An 18,427-nucleotide genomic window follows, 5' to 3' on the forward strand; every position below is an offset into this window, starting at 1 on the left:
ATTTTCCAGTTGTGCTATACAACGGAGCGAGTATGTAGTGAAACAAAGGCGGCACTATTTTTTCTAAACAGCTCTGTCCATGAAAGACTGTGTTTCCCCAGTTGGAGAAGTGTTTTGTTGTAGATTTCTTTAATCTCCGCACTGGGAAGTTCTCTGCGCTGGCCTGCGCCATGGCTACAGATGGGGGTCGTCCTCTCTGAGCCGCGGATGGAAGTGCTCTGGTGGCTGCTACCTGGGCAGTGCCCTCAAGCATGGCGTTTTGATGACTTCCAGCTCGGCCTACTTAGTGTTAGCACATGTTACCTCTGGTTCTGGGAAAATCACTTGTGCGTAACTGCTTTCAGTTAGGCGAATGTTTGAAAAATATTTGAGATTTTTTTCATTGCTTCAAAATCAAAGAATCAACAGGATCGCACCTGTCGATATACATACATAACACGCATCCACAAAGCCAGCATCCCTTTTCGCTTTGTCCCTTATTCTTCAGTTTGCTGGGTCTTAAACTGATTATGTATATTACTGAGTACCCTTCATTCAACAGGGAAAGTAATTCACTTGGCAGTATTCTTTGAAATTCATTGGTTCATATTAAGTTAATGTGACAAAGGAAGTTGGGGCAGTAGAACAGTTAGGGTTCTACGAAAGGGTTGCATTTATCACTAAGAAAAACTTGAAGTGTGTTTATTTCTTTTTGAACCACCCACTATTTGGGGACACACCGGAAACTCAGACAAATGGCAGAAATGGTCACAAATCTCTTAGGAAAGAAAAGACAGAGATAGTAACCCCATTTCACTTTTACAGTATTTTCCAAGCCTAAGTGGGTTGAAATAATACCTGTTTCCAAGTCCATTTAGCAAACTGTCTGCAACGGTCCTGCTCATCCGACTCATTGTTGGGTTTTGCAGCTTGGGTGACGGACAAGTTGAAAGAATTTGCGGCAGACAAAAGCCCAGCTCCCCCTTTCTGCCTGTATATGTCAAAGACACAGTTGGTGGTTGTGTTTGGGTCATGTGTTCCCTGTATAAAAACAGCTAATTAGGAAAAAGAGCCCTCTGTTCACGGGCCCCCTCCCCCAACCACAGGGGCCAGCTCCATCTATCTTATAACTCCCACACGATCCTTGCCGCCGTGAATGGCGCGGGCTGACCACTACGTGACGGTGGGGATTGTCACCATGACCCCGGCGGGTCTCTACCACCTCTTCCCAGAACGGCCTCTTTCAAAGGTAGTTGACTCCTTTCTTCTCCTTAATTCCTTTTCACTCTTTTCTTCCTAATTCCTTCTCGCTGAAAGAGCCTATGCTGTGAACCAAAGTAGCCAGACGTTCTTTCTTTGCTGTAAGCAGCAGTTTCTAGCAAAATTAGACCGCAAAGGTAGACCGGCAGGCAATGAACTTTGAATCCTAATGGAGCTGAGGAAAATAGGGTTTCTACTTTTAAAACACACACATGCCCCGTGTTTTCCATTTGCTGCTGTGATTTCAGTTCATAGGACACCTGGACCCCAAGCCAGTGCAGGTGCCTTTACCGTCTCACTCTGGGTTTTCACCAAATGCCTCTGATTTCACTGTTAGGAACATCTGGAAGAACAGTAGTTCCTGGAAGGACTGGGGCATCAAACGGTTTGAAAAGCGGCCCTGTGTTTGCCAGCCAAGGGGGCGGGACTGCAGACTGCCCAAGTGTTCACCTGCTTGTGCACTTGTCTGCTGGCTTAGCGTCACAGCTCCCCCGCTTGGGGAGGTCATACAGGAGCAGCCCTGTCAGAGATTGGCTCTCACGCCAGGTGGCCACGACCGAGCCTTCCAGGCTGCTTCTCTAGGCTTAGAGGGCCGGGCCCAGCTTTCTTACCCAGAACCTGCCAAACGTTGCACATGTCAGCCAGGCCCCCGCCAAGCACTAGGAGGCAGGAATTACTTTTCCTGTATTCAGGGGAAGCAGACCAGAGAGGACACGGGACTTGCCCACGCACGCACCACAGACTCTGCTGGGCACCGCCCCGCCCCGAAGCTTTTCCATGCTAGAGCTCCTGTTCTTTCTGCTAAGCCACCACCTCATCTAACTTTCTTCTGTTGAATAGTACTCATAAAAACAAGGTAACATTTATCGACGGCCTAGTATGCACCAGACATAATATTGGGCATGTTTTCATTTAATTCTTGCAATAACCTATGAGGCCTGAGGTAGAGCGTAGAGCAAAGGCAGGATAATGACACTCGTTGAAACAGACATCTAGGAGGCACATGCCGCTGTCGGCTTCTCCCATTAACTCTGCAAGGCAGATAATAAGAGGTGGAAAGGAAGCTTGGAGAATTTTCTCGCCCGAGATCAGTATGGCAAGGGAGCAAGGGGCCAGAGCTCTGCTTCAAAATCAGATCTGCCTGGCCACAAAACCCACGCTTCTTCAGTTACCACAACTCACACAAACGCCCTGGGCTCAGACGCATTGCACCAGAAGTCTGGACAAATTTGTTTAATCCTCCCTGGTGGACTTTTAAAAATCCATATTGATAAGATTTAAAATATTTTTTGAAGCTATGAGAGAACAGAACAGTAACTAGTCTATCATGAGTAAGAAGGGAGTCCAGAAATAATATCTTTCAACTGTTGAGAATAAAGAACTGTCAACCATTATTCGAGAGTGAGGGCAAAGTAAAGACCTAGTCAGTTCTACAAAGACTGAGAAAATCTGGCCCAATAGAACATCACTTTAAAAAGCACTGAAAGGATGCATTTCAGCAAGAAGAAAAATAAAGCCATAGCTAAGGTCTGGGCAACAGAAACAACCATGTTTTAGTTATTGTTGTTGTGTGACAAATTACCCCAAAGCATAGTGGCTTAAAACAGTCCTTTTGTTATGCTTACGGATTCTGGTGGGTCAGGAATTTGGACACAGCACAGCAAGGATGGCTTGTCTCTGCTTTGTGACCTCTGACCTCATCTCTACTCTGCACCTCAGATGGGAACACTCAAAGACAGTAGGGCATCAACAGCTAGAGGCTAGAATCATCTGGAGGCTTCTTCCCTCACATACATGTCTGTGCTTGGGTTTGGATGACTTCAAGATAGGACTGTGATCAGGATGCCTTTGATGGCCACTTCATGTGGCTCAGTGTCCACACCACATGGTGGCCCCTGAACAGTTAAAACTTCTCACATCGCGGCTCACTGTTCCAGGGGGGAACAACATCGCCTTTTATGACCCAGTCCCCAAAGTTAAAGTGTCCCTTCCCCCTTCCACAGTGTTGGTCAAAGGAGTCACAAACCTACCAAGATGGAAGCGGGTCACATAGACAACCCCCCTTCTCCAGGGAAGGAAGGTCAAACAATTTGGAGGCCTTATTTTAAGATGAGACAAATTCTTAAATTTGTAAGCACATTTAATTACTGATTATAATTTAAAAAATAATTTTTGTGTGTTTACAAATTGTCAAAGCAAGTTTTAGGCTACAATGTAACATGAGATGGTGAGAAGAGAATCTCCAAAGACCAGTTAAAGCATAAAGGTTTTTGTCTCGGAATATTAAATAACTTTAGACTTCGCTGAAAAAAAAGTAGTTTGGATTTTAAAAATGTATGGGATATATGTTAATAAATTAAGAATCATCACTAAGTAATTAAAATTTGCCAAGGAAAGTGGAAAATTATGAAAAGAGATGGCAAGATAAAAGAAGCATAGATAAAAGACGGTAAACAAAAACATAAAATTAGATTGCTAGAAATAAGATCAAGTAATCATCACAGTAGATGAAAAAGCCTCTTCCTTCAAAAAAACATCTGACATAAGTGTTTTTACAGGCAACTTTTACTAAACTTATAAGAAACATAAAATCCTTAGTTAATGAAAATGATTATGAAAATTGATGTTTCAGGCAATAAAAACAAAAGGAAACCTATACAACTCATGAAGCTAATCTCATCTCAATTATGAAGCTAATACAACCTCAATTTCAAAACTTTGGAAGAATGGTAGGGGAAAAACAATTCCTACCCAACCACACATAAATATAGATGAAACATTCTAAGTAAAATACTAGCAGATCAAATCCAGCAGCAAACATTTTTAAATCATGATTAATAAGGTTTATGACAAGAACTCAAGTATGATTCAAGGTCAGAAAAGAAACTAACATACAGTATTAACAGATGAAAAGAGAAAAATCATATCTTCTCTATAGATATAGAGGGAAAAAAGCATTTGATATAATTCAGCTCCCCAAGTATTATTAAAAAAAAACAAAAAACAAAACTCTTAGCCAACTGGGAATACAGGGGAATTTTTTTTAAATGTTAAAGGGCAACCAAAAATCTGCAGTGAACATGACACTAACTGGTAAAATTTTAGAAGTTTTCTTTTTTAATGTTTGTTTATTTTTGAGAAGAGAGGGAGGGAGAGAGTGGGGGGGGGGGGGAGGAGCAAAGCAGGAAGGGGACAGAAGATCCAAAGCAGGCTCCTTGCTGACTGCAGAGAGCCTTGACACAGGGCTTTAACTCACAAACCATGAGATCATGACCTGAGCCAAAGTTGGACGCTTAACCAACTGAGCCACCCAAGTGCTCCAACTTTAGAAATTTTCTTACTCAAATCATGAAGACCAGAATGCCTTTAACACTGTTTCTAATAAATATTGACTGGAAGTCCTAGCCAATATAATAACTAAAGGGAATGAAATGTAAGAATTGGAAAAGAAAACACAAAATTGCCTTTAGTTACAGATGTCATGATGGTTGACAAAAGACAATCTACAAACTAATAGAACAAATAAGAATTCAACTGGATTACTCAATTCAGTTTTTTAAAAAATCACTGGCATTCTTAGCACTACCCAGAACCCACCACTACCCAGAATTATATTAGAAAATATAATTGTGTGTGCATATAAAGTATGTGTTAAGTATATACTAATATATATTAAGTATACGCAGGCATATACCATTCAAAATAGCAACAGAAACTAAAGGATACCTATAAAATAATTCTGACAAAAATTGCCTGAAGATCTTCAAGGAGAATTTTTTAAACTATTATTGAAATATACCATGTTCGTGTTTGCAAAGAGTCAACATCAAGGAGATCTTACTAATTAATACATAAATTCAACAGAATTCCAATCCAGTCCCTTTTTCCCTTTGACAATCTGATGTAAAAATTCAAAAGGCCAAGAGTCGTAAAGACATTTTGAAGGGAAAGAAGAACGAGACATAGGGACTCACTTACCTGATGTTCAGGTTTGTTATGGAGTAAGACAGCGTGGGCTTGTAACATAGTTAGACCAGTAGAGCAATGAAACAGAACAGAGGTGCCCAAGACAGATGGACACAAAACTTGCCTTCGCCTCATCAGATGCTTTTCCCCTTGTCTGTTAAACAAGAGGATTGTATATATGACAGAAATGGCATTAAAAGTCAGTGGATTAGGCAAATTTCTTCTGGACAAGCACTTTGGGGTACATAAATATTAGACCCCTCCTCTACAGCATCTGAAAAGAAACATCTAAATGGGGGAGGGGGGAAGACCTTAAACCTTTTGGACGAAAATAAGGAATGATATTTTTATGACCTTGACATAGTAATTTATTTCTTTAAAAAGGTACAAAAAAGGACCAGTTATAAAGAAAAGATTGCAAAAATGAACCACATTTGGATTTCACTTGTGATTAATAAGCACACCATTAACAAAGTTAAAAGGTAAAAGTCACAGAAAAGGAGAACATATTTTGCAGTGCATATAACAAAGGGTTACTATCCAGAATATATAATAAACCCCTCTAAATAAATTATTTAAATACCCACAAAGAAATTCACATACCCCAATATTATTCAGATATCCCACTAGAAAAATGAGCAAAGAATATGAATAGGTAATTCACAGAAGGGGAAATTCAAATGGACGATAATCCTATGAAAAGATGTACACCTTTCTAGTCATTAGAGTAATACAAACTATAAACACAATAAGATAACATTTCACACCCTTCAGGCTGGTAAATACTATATTTCATATACTACCAGTAGGAACGTAAAAAATTTTGGTGAGCTATCTGACACTGTCTCATAAGAGTGAATATGCAGGCAACTCTTGGACCCAGCAGACCCAAGAAACAGGTACAGAAAATATTCATTAGGGCCATTTTCCAATAGTGGGAAATGATAAACAACCAAAATTCCATCAACAGGAGAATGGATGAATAAATTGTGGCATATTCAAACAGTGGCCATCAAATTAGGCTATATGCATCCATGTGGATAGATTGCCCAAAGCAAGTTGTAGAATGCTCTGTAAAGCATGATACCATTTATATCAAGTTTGAAAACAGAAAACAATACCATATGTTATTTACGGATACATAAATACATATAGTAAGAGTAGAAAAATGCATGTGAACAAATAAATACCAGATTCAAGTCAGTGATTACCTCAGGGGTTGAACACAAGAAAGCAGAGAAATACAATTAAGGAAGAGAACACAGAGGCTTCATCTTTATCTTCAATTAAAAAACAAATCTGGGGCATCTGAGTGGCTCTGTCAGTTAAGTATCTGACTCTTGACCTCAGTTCAGATCTTGAGCTCAGAGGCATGAGTTCAAGCCCAGCATTGGGCTCTGCCCTGGGTTTGGAGCCTACTTAAAAAAACAAACAAACAAAAAAAACACAAAAACACCCAAATCTGATTCAAATATAGTAAAAATATTAAGATATTGTAAAGCTAGGACTTGAATACACTGATGTTCATTTAAAAATTCTGTGTACTTTTTTGTATGTTTGAAATTTTTCATAAGAAAAGAGAAATGCTTTGGTTCTATGCAATGTGATCAACTATATTAACCTGTAGCAACAACAACAAAAGTCTCCTTTGTCTGTATCCTAATACCTTATCCATGACAGGCTTTGATGTTAACTCTGTGACTTTAGGCAAGTTGTTCAAACCCTCTGAGCCTTCATTTCCCCATGTATTAGTTGAAGACAATAGTAATACCTCCTCACAGTGTTGGAAAGGGGACTTAGTGCAGTGCATATGGTAAACAGTGCTTGGGCATTTGACTGGTTGATCTAACCGACAGTCACTGAGCCTCTACTCTGTGCCTGGCACTGTTGTAGACGCTGGATATAGGAAACAGTGAAAACACCCAAACATCTGCATTGATGGAGCTTACGGTCTGGTGTAGGGAGGCACATGATAAAGATAAATAGGTTATATAGTATATGTAATGGTGATAAGTGCTAGGGAGAGAAATAAAGCAGGGGATGTTAGCTGCAACTGCCTCTTGCCTGTCTTCGATATTTCTCTCTTTCTCCCCTCTCCCCCCACCCCACCCTCTCTGTGTCTTTCTGTATCCCCTTCTTTCTTTGCCCTCCTCTTCTCCTGGCACTACTCTGGTGGCCATGACACCCCCCACCCTGTCTCCGTCCTCCTCCCTTCCCCCTCCTCCCCCCCACCAGTACTGAACTGTTTGTTTCCCAGTTGTCTTAATGATTGACTTCTGCTGCAAAGGACCCTGTAGCTTTTGTGGAGTCAGGAACTGAGCTTCAGGTTTCTTTTGTACTTGGAGCACTTAGCACAGTAGTAGGCACATAGCAGTAACTCTACAAACTCTGTGTTCAAAAGTGATTGAAAATTATCAGACCAGTTGGGTAACTGATCGGAGCCATTAAGGAAGAGAGCCTGTAGCCCGAACATTACTGGCCTCCAAGCCCCAATCTGGTGTTTCTAACAGTGTGGTTTTAGGCAAATTTCTTCACCGTATCAGATCTTTGTTTCCTTGTCTATAAAAAAGGAGGGTGTATGGATGATTTCCAAGGTGCTTGCCTGTGATACAACTAATGCCATTTTCATTATCTAGGGTTTTCCATTTTAATTCATTGTTTCACAGCATGTTTCTATCTTTCTATCCTTATTGACCTATAGCAACATTGGAGCAAATATTTCTTCATTTTTGGAGACCCTTTCCTTTGAAGTATTTGATGTTCTCTTCTGAATTCTTTGACTATATGGACAAAGCAATCATATTATGATATGATATCCTATGAGATCTTAGGACATTAGTAGCAAAAGGGACTTTATAGATAATAATAACAAGCAGTTACCATTCATTAAACATCTAGTGTGTCCTTTTCCTCATTATGGTTAGTACTTCTGTAACCAAAACAAGGGGTTTTACCGCCCCCCTTTTAGAGAGCTGTGTTGTACAATGATCAAAGAACTCCAGAATCAGACAGTCTTGGGTTCAAGTCCCAGTTCCTCCAGTTAATAATTATGTGACATTGGACACTTACTTTCCCTCTGTAAGTCTCAATGTCCTCCTTTGCAAAAGGAGAGTATCCCTTATCTCTTACAGTTGTGATGAGGGTTAAGTGTTATAATAAGTCTGCACATTTACACAGATCTACACAGATAATGAATTTGCCACAGAGCAAGGGCTCAAGAAATGGTGGATTTTGTAACATTTACTAAGGGTAACTCATCCAGGGTCTTAGTGATGCAGTGGCAGAGCTGGATCTCAACCTGGGCAGAGTGATCCAGTGCCCACACAGTTGCCCACAGTGCTACCTCCTCAGTGGTTCACAGGACCCATTTGGGGGAAGTGGATGGAAAGTGGTGTGTGCGTGTGTGTGTGTGTGTGTGTGTGTGTGTGTGTCTGTCTGTCTGTCTGTCTAAGGTACAATTAAAAGGAAAATTGATAAGTTCCACCAAGAAGATAGAATTAAAAAGAAAATTGGTAGTATATTCCACCAAGAAGGTGCTGTCCCATCACTCCCAGAAGACCCCTATCACCTTACTTCTTACAAGTATTACACACTAACCAGTTGTGTAACTGGAGCTATAGCCCCATCACCTTCTAACTGAGACTTGAAAAGGCATAGCTCCCAACTCAAAGGGCCCTGCTAGGACCAACGCCTTTTTCCCCCATCTGGGCTGTGAGCAGACTGGACTGGATGATCTGTAAGGGAACGGGAACAGATTTTGGAGCCAGATCAAAATGAGGCAAATCCCTACATACTCCTAATGGAGACACTCCTTTCCTGCTCAATAAGGGAGGACAGTACCACCTACCCCACTGTTTGTAGTAAGGAGGAGACCTGTGTTAATTGCTTAGCAGAGTTTTGGCTCACAGTAAGCATTCAGCAGATAATGACGATGATGACGAGGATAATGATAATAGTGGTGGTGGTGGTGATGGAATTACAGTATAAGTAATACCAGAGAGTCTCAGAGGTCCTCTAAAAAAGCAGACTGGAGGGAAATGGGAAGAGGAGGTCAGCCTGTAGGATAGGTGGGTGAGAAGTATTCGACATTTCATGGGAAGTAGAATATCCACATGGAGATGTTCCCTTGGGAGTTGGAAACGTGAGACCAGAGATGAAGGTTTGGCCCCTCTGACCCTGGCATTCCTGAGGCTTGATTACAGCAGACATTAACTGAGCCCCTTCCATATGTGGATCATTCCACTGTCCATGGTGGCAGCATGACATGCCAGAAAAGATGGTTTTGAAATAATGTATTATAGTAAGAATGAAAGTACCTATCTTACAGAGTGGTAAGAGATTAAGTTAGAGAATATAAGACTTTGAACACAGAGACTGGCACATTGGAAAAATGTCTTAAGATGACCACATCCCTTTTTATGAAACAGTCTACTCTAAATTAAGAATGAAGAGTCTTATTTGAGAATACCATATTTCCAATCTAATACCTTTTCTAACATTCATTTTTGAGAGTGAGAGAGACAGGGCGTGAGCGGGGGAGGGGCAGAGAGAGAGGGAGACAGAATCCGAAGCAGGCTCCAGGCTCTAAGCTGTCAGCACAGGGCCTGACGCGGGGCTCGAACTCACGGACCGCAAGATCGTGACCTGAGCCAGAGTCAGACGCTCAACTGACTGAGCCACCCAGGCGCTCCAATCTAATACCTTTTCTGAGAACCGTGTGTTCAACAAAGGTCTCAGAAACATTTAAGGAAATAATTCAGCTGTTACAGGTTTCAATTTTCAATTCTGCTTCTGGAATCCTGTCAGGTAACATTGGTATAGTGAACTAGAGGGCAAAATCTCTGCCATGGACATCCTTAAAGTCCAATCAGGGAAGTAGGACATACTTGTAGAAGAGATAAAAATGAAAGACACCATGTCAACATACACTGAACACAGTAAGTGGTGCTCAAATGAGGACAAGGCCAGTGGGTATGTGAGGGCTCAGAAACATTTGGACAGATGGCTCAATGGGCACCATTTTTGATGAGCCAGTTTGAGCAAGGAAAAAGACGCACTTGCTACAAAGTGTTAGTGCCATTTACCTTATGTCGAGCACTAGGCTAGGCTGAGGACACAGCAAAGAAGAGCAACTTTTGACCATGTGGAGATGATAATGGAGTAGGGAGTGAGAGTCTTGAACAGAGCATTAGAGTACAAGCCCAACAACACGGGCTGTTAACCAGGTGGAGGGGCGTACGTGCGCTGCCATGACTTACCTTTCTGTTTGGATCTTCTCCCACCAGGGTCTTTTCACTTAATTCACTTGATGTTTGACGACTACGTGCTCTACCTATTAGAATCCCTGCACTGTCAGGAGCGGGCCAATGAGCTCATGCGAGCCATGAAGGGAGAAGGAAGCACTGGTAAGCCAGCTTTTCACTGGGAGTTGCCCTACTTGGCAGTTTGATTTGCATCCTTGCTTCTATGCTCTGTGTTTCTTTAGCTCTTTATTCCGAAGAATTTAGTTGTAGTGGGCAGGCCAAGTGGTGTGAAAGCAGTGATGTCCTTTTCTTCTTTGGAGTGGGCATGGCTGTGTATGGGAACTGCGTGCATGCCTTGATGGTGATTCGAAACCATCAAAGGGCTTTAAGCAGAGGAGTGACATGACCCACAGATCAGAAAGAATATTTCAATTTTTAAAGTCCTTTGAAGACAACTTGCCTTGACCTTTGGCTCTGAGAATCTACCCTTTCTCTACCCATAGCAGAAGTCCGAGAAGAAATTATCTTGACAGAGGCTGCCCCGCCAACCCCTTCACCAGTGCCATCGTTTTCGCCAGCCAAATCCGCCACGTCCGTCGAAGTGCCACCTCCGTCCTCCCCCGTCAGCAATCCATCCCCTGAGTACACTGGCCTCAGCACTACAGGTAATGAAAGGCCCCTAAAGGCTTTGAGTGGGGAGTTGACTTACAGCAAGAGCTTTCTGGAAAAGCATTCTAACCCAATCAATGCCAAGACCGTAGTATTTGCCTGGATTTACAGATGCCTTGCAGTTATTCATTACTCACACGTATATACTCCACATGCTTCTGTTTTCAAGTTGGCCAATTAAGTACATGATAAAATCTCCACCTTCCCCCCCCCAGCTAAGACACTGAAATGATTAAAATGATATAAGACATAAATTGATACACAGCCATTCTTTCTTGAAAATGAGAAAAGGAACTCTCTGTGAACCAGAGATTGAGAGGCATCTCTGGAAAGTGGGGCATCCGGGAAGCCATTTGCTAACACATGGCGATCATATCGAGGTGGGGGTGATAAGCAAGGTAAGACTAATGCTGTGGGGTCTCCAAGCAAGGGGAGACTCCCTCTGGTTGGAGGCACCAAGAAGACCTCACAAAGGAATGGGTCTGAGCTGGAACTTCATTTTAACTGAGGAAGGTGGAGCAGAAGGGACTTCTGGGAAGAGGACAGTATGAACAGATGCATAGGGGTAGGGACATGTGGGGCCTTCTCAGGCCACGTGAAACTTGGGCTAAAATTAAAATGTAGGAGGTCCATGAAGGGTCTTATGAGGCTAGACACCACAAATTGCAGTCACATCCTGGCGGATCTTGAATGCCAAGGTATGGTTTAGAAATGAAAAAGAAGAGGTAATACAAGGATAATAATAGCTAGTTGCCGATGTCCATTATCACTTCACGTAATTATCTCACAATAACGCCTCAAGGTTGTGAAGGAAAAGTAAAGGGTGAGAAAGCGTCAGTTCCTTGTTCTGGGCACCACAGTCACTCAGCCATTCAACAAATGTCCTTACTCATAAGACTTGTGAACATGGTGAAGTGTATACAGAATATTCAGTAAGCGTTAGCTAATCTGTGATGACAGTGTGCGTGTATGTGTGTGCGCGCACACCTCTAGAGCAACTCACATGGTTGCTGTGGGCATGAGATGACGTAAGAAAGGCCAAGTGCTTTGCTCATAGTGAGGTGCTATCAGATGGAAGGGGTCCCATTGATTAAGATGAGGGCTACCGCTGAATGCTATAGGGGATCAGAGGGAGAAGCAATCTCCTTCCTTCCCACCTGAACTCTGGCAGGCAGGAAAGAAGCCTGCAGGAGAGGGGAGACTCAAAGGCAGCCTTAAAAGATGAGGAAGAATGCATAGGAGAGGAACCAAAGGCAGAAACAACCTTTTCCTATATGGGCCTTGGTGGGGTTGGGCCAGCTGAACAGACCAGTGTTTGTGGAGCAGAGGGCTCATGAGACAGTGATCATTAATTCATTACCTTTTTTCCAAACCTGCTTAAACTATTCTCCCAATTACCCAACTCCAAATGTGGGAGTCAACTTCATCTTTCCTCTCCCTCGGCTCCTGTATTAGTTAGAATAGGCTAGGGGCGCCTGGGTGGCTCAGTCGGTTAAGCATCCGACTTCAGCTCAGGTCACGATCTTGCGGTCCGTGAGTTCGAGCCCTGCGTCAGGCTCTGGGCTGATGGCTCAGAGCCTGGAGCCTGCTTCCGGTTCTGTGTCTCCCTCTCTCTCTGCCCCTCCCCCATTCATGCTCTGTCTCTCTCTGTCTCAAAAATAAATAAACGTTAAAAAAAAAAAAAATAGGCTAAGCTACTGTTAACAATAGATCCAAAACGTATGGAGTTGACACAAGAGAAATCTATTCTGTGCTCGCAGACAGCCCTGGCAGGGTGCTTAGGTCTGAGAGGAGGCTCTCTTCAATGCAACCATTTGGAAACACTTGCTCTTTCCATATGAGGTTGCACCATACTCCAGGGCAGTGGTTCTCAAAGTGTGGTCCATGGACCAGCGGTATCTGCACCCCCTGGGAACCTGTTAGGAATGCTCATCATCAGGTCCCATCACAGACCTACTGAATCAGAAACTCTAGTGGCAAGGCCCAGAGATTTGCTCAACAAGCCTCCCATTGATTCTGATGCACACTAGCTTCAGGACCACTGCCCTGGGCTTTGCCAAGTCTGCAACCAGCTGACAGAAGTAGAAGGTGGGTATAGAGAGGAAAGCCCAGTCCCTCAAAGGCCCTGCCCTGAAGTAGCACATGTCACTTCCAGTTCCATTTCACCAGTGAGGGCTTAGTCCATGGCCTCATGTAACTGCACAGAGAGGCTGGGAGGTGTAGGGTAGCACGTCCCCAGATAGGGAAGGGGGCGAATAGATTTGGGGAGACAGCGTTCTCTACCATGCCTCCCAAGCCAGTCGTTCTAATCCAAATCTTGATGGGCCCATTCCTTCCCGTGGCACCACTGCTATCTGTTCAGGCCTTCCCCACGTCTCGGACATCCAGCGACTCTCAAACTGGTTACCCAGCTCCAATCTGGTCTGTCCGCTTTCTTGCTGCCCACTAGGCTCATTTCCCAAGACCGAGGGGACTCTCATTCTCCAGATCGTATCTCACACTGCTCCACCTCTGGGGTCTCCTCCTTCCACCTCCACCTGATGAAATCCTACTCATCTTCATTGCCCTCACCCTCTAGGTTAGAATCTTCCTCCAGGGGCGCCTGAGTGGGTGGCTCAGGCAGTTGAGCACCTGACTCTTGATTTTAGCTCAGGTCATGATCCCAGGGTTGTGGGATCAAGCCCTGTGTCCAGCTCCACAGTGAGCGTGTGGAGCCTGCTTCAGATTCTCTCTCCCTCTGCCCCTCTCCCGCATGCGCTCTCTTTTTCAAAAAAAAAAAAAAAAAAAAAAAAAAAGTCTTCCTCCAGACGCTCACAGCATGGTCCTACTTATATCCTAGTTCTACTTAGAATAATTTTCAGAATAGACTGGGGACTGAAATTGGATATTTTTGAAGACCAAATAAACAGGGTGAGATTACCCTATTTAGGATGTTGTCTTTTATCCATTCATTCACTCACATGTCCATCCATTTATCTATCCATTTATCCAATAAATATTTCTCGAGTGACTTCTGTGTACCAAACACTTCAGGTTCCCATCCCCTGGCAGTTTATGATTTAGAGGTTAGGGTTCTGATGGGCAAGCTGGCAGTCACAAACAATGTGATGAGTGCAGAGTTGGGCTAAGTTGGGAGAAGAGGGTAGAGGAGCACAAAAGGAGGCCATGGTTGATATCTGCAGGGTCTGGGAAGGCTGAATAATGCGAGAGAAGGTAGTCTGGCAGAGGAAGTAAGTGGTACAAAGGCCTGGAGGCAGGAGACAGCATGTCATTTTCAGAGAACATAAAGTACGTATGCTAAGAATCTTTGGTTAATTCCTTCCCTCAAGTTTCCTTTCTCTCCAGAACTAGCACTACTCAGAGAGGAAATGAGCAGGTACTTAAGAGCCTATAAGGCCTTTCCTCTTCTGTACTTTGCCAGGGGCAGAAACTTGCCGACAGACGCAGTGGTCCTTTGTCAGGGACTGTTAAGGAGACTGGATTCTTCAGAGTATTTAAAAGTAGGGTTGTCAGTAACTGGCCCTAGACGGAGCTTTGATTTCACTTTGGGTACGCAGCTGGAAAAAGGCCTCCTCTTTTGTGGAAATTTAGATTTTGGCATCACATTTGTTTACATGGATGCACCTGAATCATGTTTTGTGTCCACTTTGAGGGGGAAGAACACCCCCTCCCTCGTCCCTCCCCTTTTCTCTCTGTACTGGGTCATTGTAGTTCCTGCTTAGGAGGCTTGAGAAGAAGAGCCACGGAGAAAAGAACAGCCTTAGTCCCTGAAAATGAAAAGGGAAGAGAACTTGAGCACTGTCCACAGCTCTCCAGCTGCTCAGCTGCTCAGCTGCTCAGGGGTCCATCCAAGGCCGGAATATGGGGCAGCAACCCCCAGTCTCCTGCCTCAGGAAGAAACCAGGGCAGTGAGAACAGGCCAGTAAGAACAGCCGGTCATCTGAACAATCCTGCCCGCCCTCACCCCCCACCCCTTACCCTTCTGGGAAGCACCCACGTGAGCCAGTTAGTGATAACATCCTTACTTCTAAAATAAACAGGGAAATTATGCAAATGAAGCAGTTCTGCATTGTGAAGCAGAAAGGGTTCAAGGGGGAGCTTTCCTGCAGTGCAGCAGCATATCCAGCGAGGAGACTCTAAGGGAATAAGGGGATAGGGAAGGTGTGAAGGCAAGATTTCTAGGATCTCTTCATAATTCTCATCCAGCTAGTGAGTCTGCCTGGCTTTTTTCACAGCACTTTGGAGGCCCCAAGGTGTGGCAGGTGTGATAGTCAAAGCCACAGGAATACCATAAATGTGTTCAGAGATTTCTGCGCAATGTGTTCACGAGTCATAAAAGTAGCTTCTTAGAAATACAAATGTAAAACAGGTTCTTTTCAGATGATCGTAACCTTTGAAGATTTTGGCACATTCCTGCTTTGTTCTCAGATATCTCCAGGGGGCATTAAAAATGTCATCCTAGATAAAACTATGTGTAATATTTTTCTCAAGTACCACTTTTGAAATACTCCCTTGTGAAATTAGACTGGATCTTGGCATGCATGTGGGTCATAGTCTTGAAGGAGACATAAACATAATTTCCTAACAACATGTATGGTTTTATAGACATTGCATTATAAAGCACATTTAGCCATGATATACATCTAGGTATTAAGAAATATAGGAGGTTTCTTAAATTTGAGGATTTGTGCAAATATTTCACTGACCAATACTGTAAATTCGAAAACAATTATTGTGTATCTTATAAAATGCATTTGTCATGTCTCTTTTTTTTTAAGTTAACATATGGTCTTTATGCCCAGTTAATTTTTATTTTCATTTTTATTTATTTACTTATTTTTAACATTTATTCATTTTTGAGAGACAGAGATAGAGCGCAAATGGGGGTGGGGCAGAAAGAGAGGGAGACACAGAATCTGAAGCCGGCTCCAGGCTCCGAACTGTCAGCACAGAGCCCCCTATGCGGGGCTCGAACTCAGGGAACTGTGAGATCGTGACCTGAGCCAAAGTTGGAAGCTTAACTGACTGAGCCACCCAGGTGTCCCATTTTATTTCCATCTTTAAATTACTGGTTGATTTATATACCATTACTTTCCAAATAGTATCTGAAGTGGTTAACAATTTTTTTTAAAAAAGCAATTTTTAAAAAGGAAATCAGGAAGCAAAAATAAAGAAGAAGTGGGGAATATTAAACAAAACAAAACAACTCCTGGCTAAAACAGTTCATTAACACGTTAAATGAAATTTTATGTGACTTAGTTAATTTTGTTGGGTCTCTAGCATACTCTGAATATCATTGCTCAGATGATGTACATATCATCAAGTTTGATTTAGAGTCAAGGCCAATCAGGTGTCTGCAGCCCTTCCACATTATCAGTGTCTCACTTTTGATGGACACTTCCCCATTTTTCAGCTATGAAAAAGAGAACAGTATTATGTCTGCTTGGTGAGCACAAAGAGAAAATTAATTCATTGCACATAATCTTTTGGCATCCTTTGGTACAAGGACTCGTGGATACAAAGTGGTATATTATAGATAGTGAGTTATGACTCACTAGGGAAACAGCCACTCTGCTCATCTATCTTGTTCTGTGTCCATACTTACATGTGTTTCTAAGTATGTTTTCTTAGGACTGTTTTCATTAATTGTTTTTAAAAGCCGGGGGGGGGGGTAGTGGAAGAAAGTGAAAGGAAAGGAATATCAGGCACCTAACACTGTGATATGTGGCTGATTTTGACTGGGCATGTTCAAGTCTACGGCAAGGCCATGAAACAAGACTAGCAAAGGATTCCATTTCAACAGATTTCCACAAGGTAAAATCTAGCCCATTTATCCATTTTCTTCCCTAACTTTGTGAGCTTGCCCCCTCCCTCCTGGCCCAGCAAAGTTCAGAAACTTTAATTTCCATTCAGGTAAAGTGCCTCTTTTCCTCTTTAGGAGCGTGGCAGGTGGTGCCAAACTGACGGGCCCACTTACCATGACATTGGGCTGCAATTCTTTACTGTCATTTAATGCAAACTGTAAAGCTCCCGCTCTGTCCTGGTGAGGCCTCGGAAGGGCTCTAAGACCTGGTTTATGATGTCATTTGAAGTATTCCCTCCTTTAGCAATGACAATAAAAGTTAACTATTAAACTCATGTTTTCACCTTCCCACCATGGGTTCCCTGCAACACAAAACCAGCAAATTAAATCATTGAGATGCTAGGAGGCCTAAAGAAATAAAGGCAAATTCCTTATAAATGGCCCTAACTGTAGAACATCTGGCCTGCCCAGCTGCATTTTCTCCACATCACTTGAGGATGTAACAAAGATAACTGGCCCCTACTCTTTCCAAATAACAAAAGCTCAGTTATTCTGAGGGCAGCTAAAATGAGTGGGACAGGGTGGACACAGCAGCCCTGCCCCAGAGCCCACGATGACTCATTTACAGAACCTCCTCCTCCATCCCTGCTGCTTCCTTTTCTGTAAAGGAGTGGAATTAGGAAATATAAGCTGGGATTGAAAATAGATTGCTTAATCTCTTCTTGACCTCGCATCATCAAGGTCACGGCTTGGTGTTGGGGGCCTTTGGATTTGCTCATTCATTCTTTGGTCCACTCCATGTATTCCGTGTCTAATCTGGGGCATGTCCTGGGGGTACAGAAGTGAAAAGAACAGGCATTGTCACTGCCCCTGAATACTTATATTCTGGTGGGTAGGAGAGTCGATACAGAAGTAAACAACCAGCTAAATAAACCATTTCAGGTGGTCATAAAGAGAATAATAGTGTGCTGCGAAATGGTCAGAGAAGGCCCACCTGAGGAGGTGACATTTATCCAAGACCTGGAGTATGAGAAAGAGTCAGCGCATAAAGTTTGGGGAGAGGAAAAGAACATTTCAGGTAGTGGGGAACAGCACGTGCACATGCCTAAGGCGGAGAAGAGCCTGGCGTAGTGAGGATTGACTAACGGACACACATAAGGGGAGAGTGGCAGTGGGGGCAGTTGCAGAGGTAGGTGGCAGCCAGATCTTGAATCCCCGTCTGTCTCTGGGAACGGATCCATTTGCTGCTCCTGGTCATGGAGCTACTGATAAAGTGTAACACAAACAGATGAGGTTTTCAGCTCCAGCAAGTATTGTCCTTAAGCACTACTGCCTTAGGGATGGATGGTAGCCAATGGGGGATAGAGCCATGGATAGCCCACGGTTCAAGTAGACTTTTCTGTGATGATGGCAACTTTGTTTTTTTTTTAATCTGAGCTATTCAAAATAGTAGACACTAACCACATGGGGCTACTGAGCCCTTGCAATGTAGCTAGTGCAATGAAGG

At 43.1% G+C, this 18,427-nt stretch overlaps 1 protein-coding gene across 1 annotated transcript in view; it reads left to right on the forward strand.

Moving 5' to 3' along the window:
* The window catches only part of RFX4 (regulatory factor X4), an 80,287-nt gene that overhangs the window by 44,640 nt on the left and 17,220 nt on the right, over positions 1–18,427 (forward strand). Inside the window, exons 10-11 of the mRNA XM_049626231.1 lie at positions 10,491–10,610; positions 10,952–11,113. Coding sequence (XP_049482188.1) covers positions 10,491–10,610; positions 10,952–11,113 — 282 coding nt within the window. The remainder of the gene's footprint in view (positions 1–10,490; positions 10,611–10,951; positions 11,114–18,427) is intronic.

Source organism: Panthera uncia, chromosome B4, assembly GCF_023721935.1.
Source record: "Panthera uncia isolate 11264 chromosome B4, Puncia_PCG_1.0, whole genome shotgun sequence".
Taxonomy (NCBI): domain Eukaryota; kingdom Metazoa; phylum Chordata; class Mammalia; order Carnivora; family Felidae; genus Panthera; species Panthera uncia.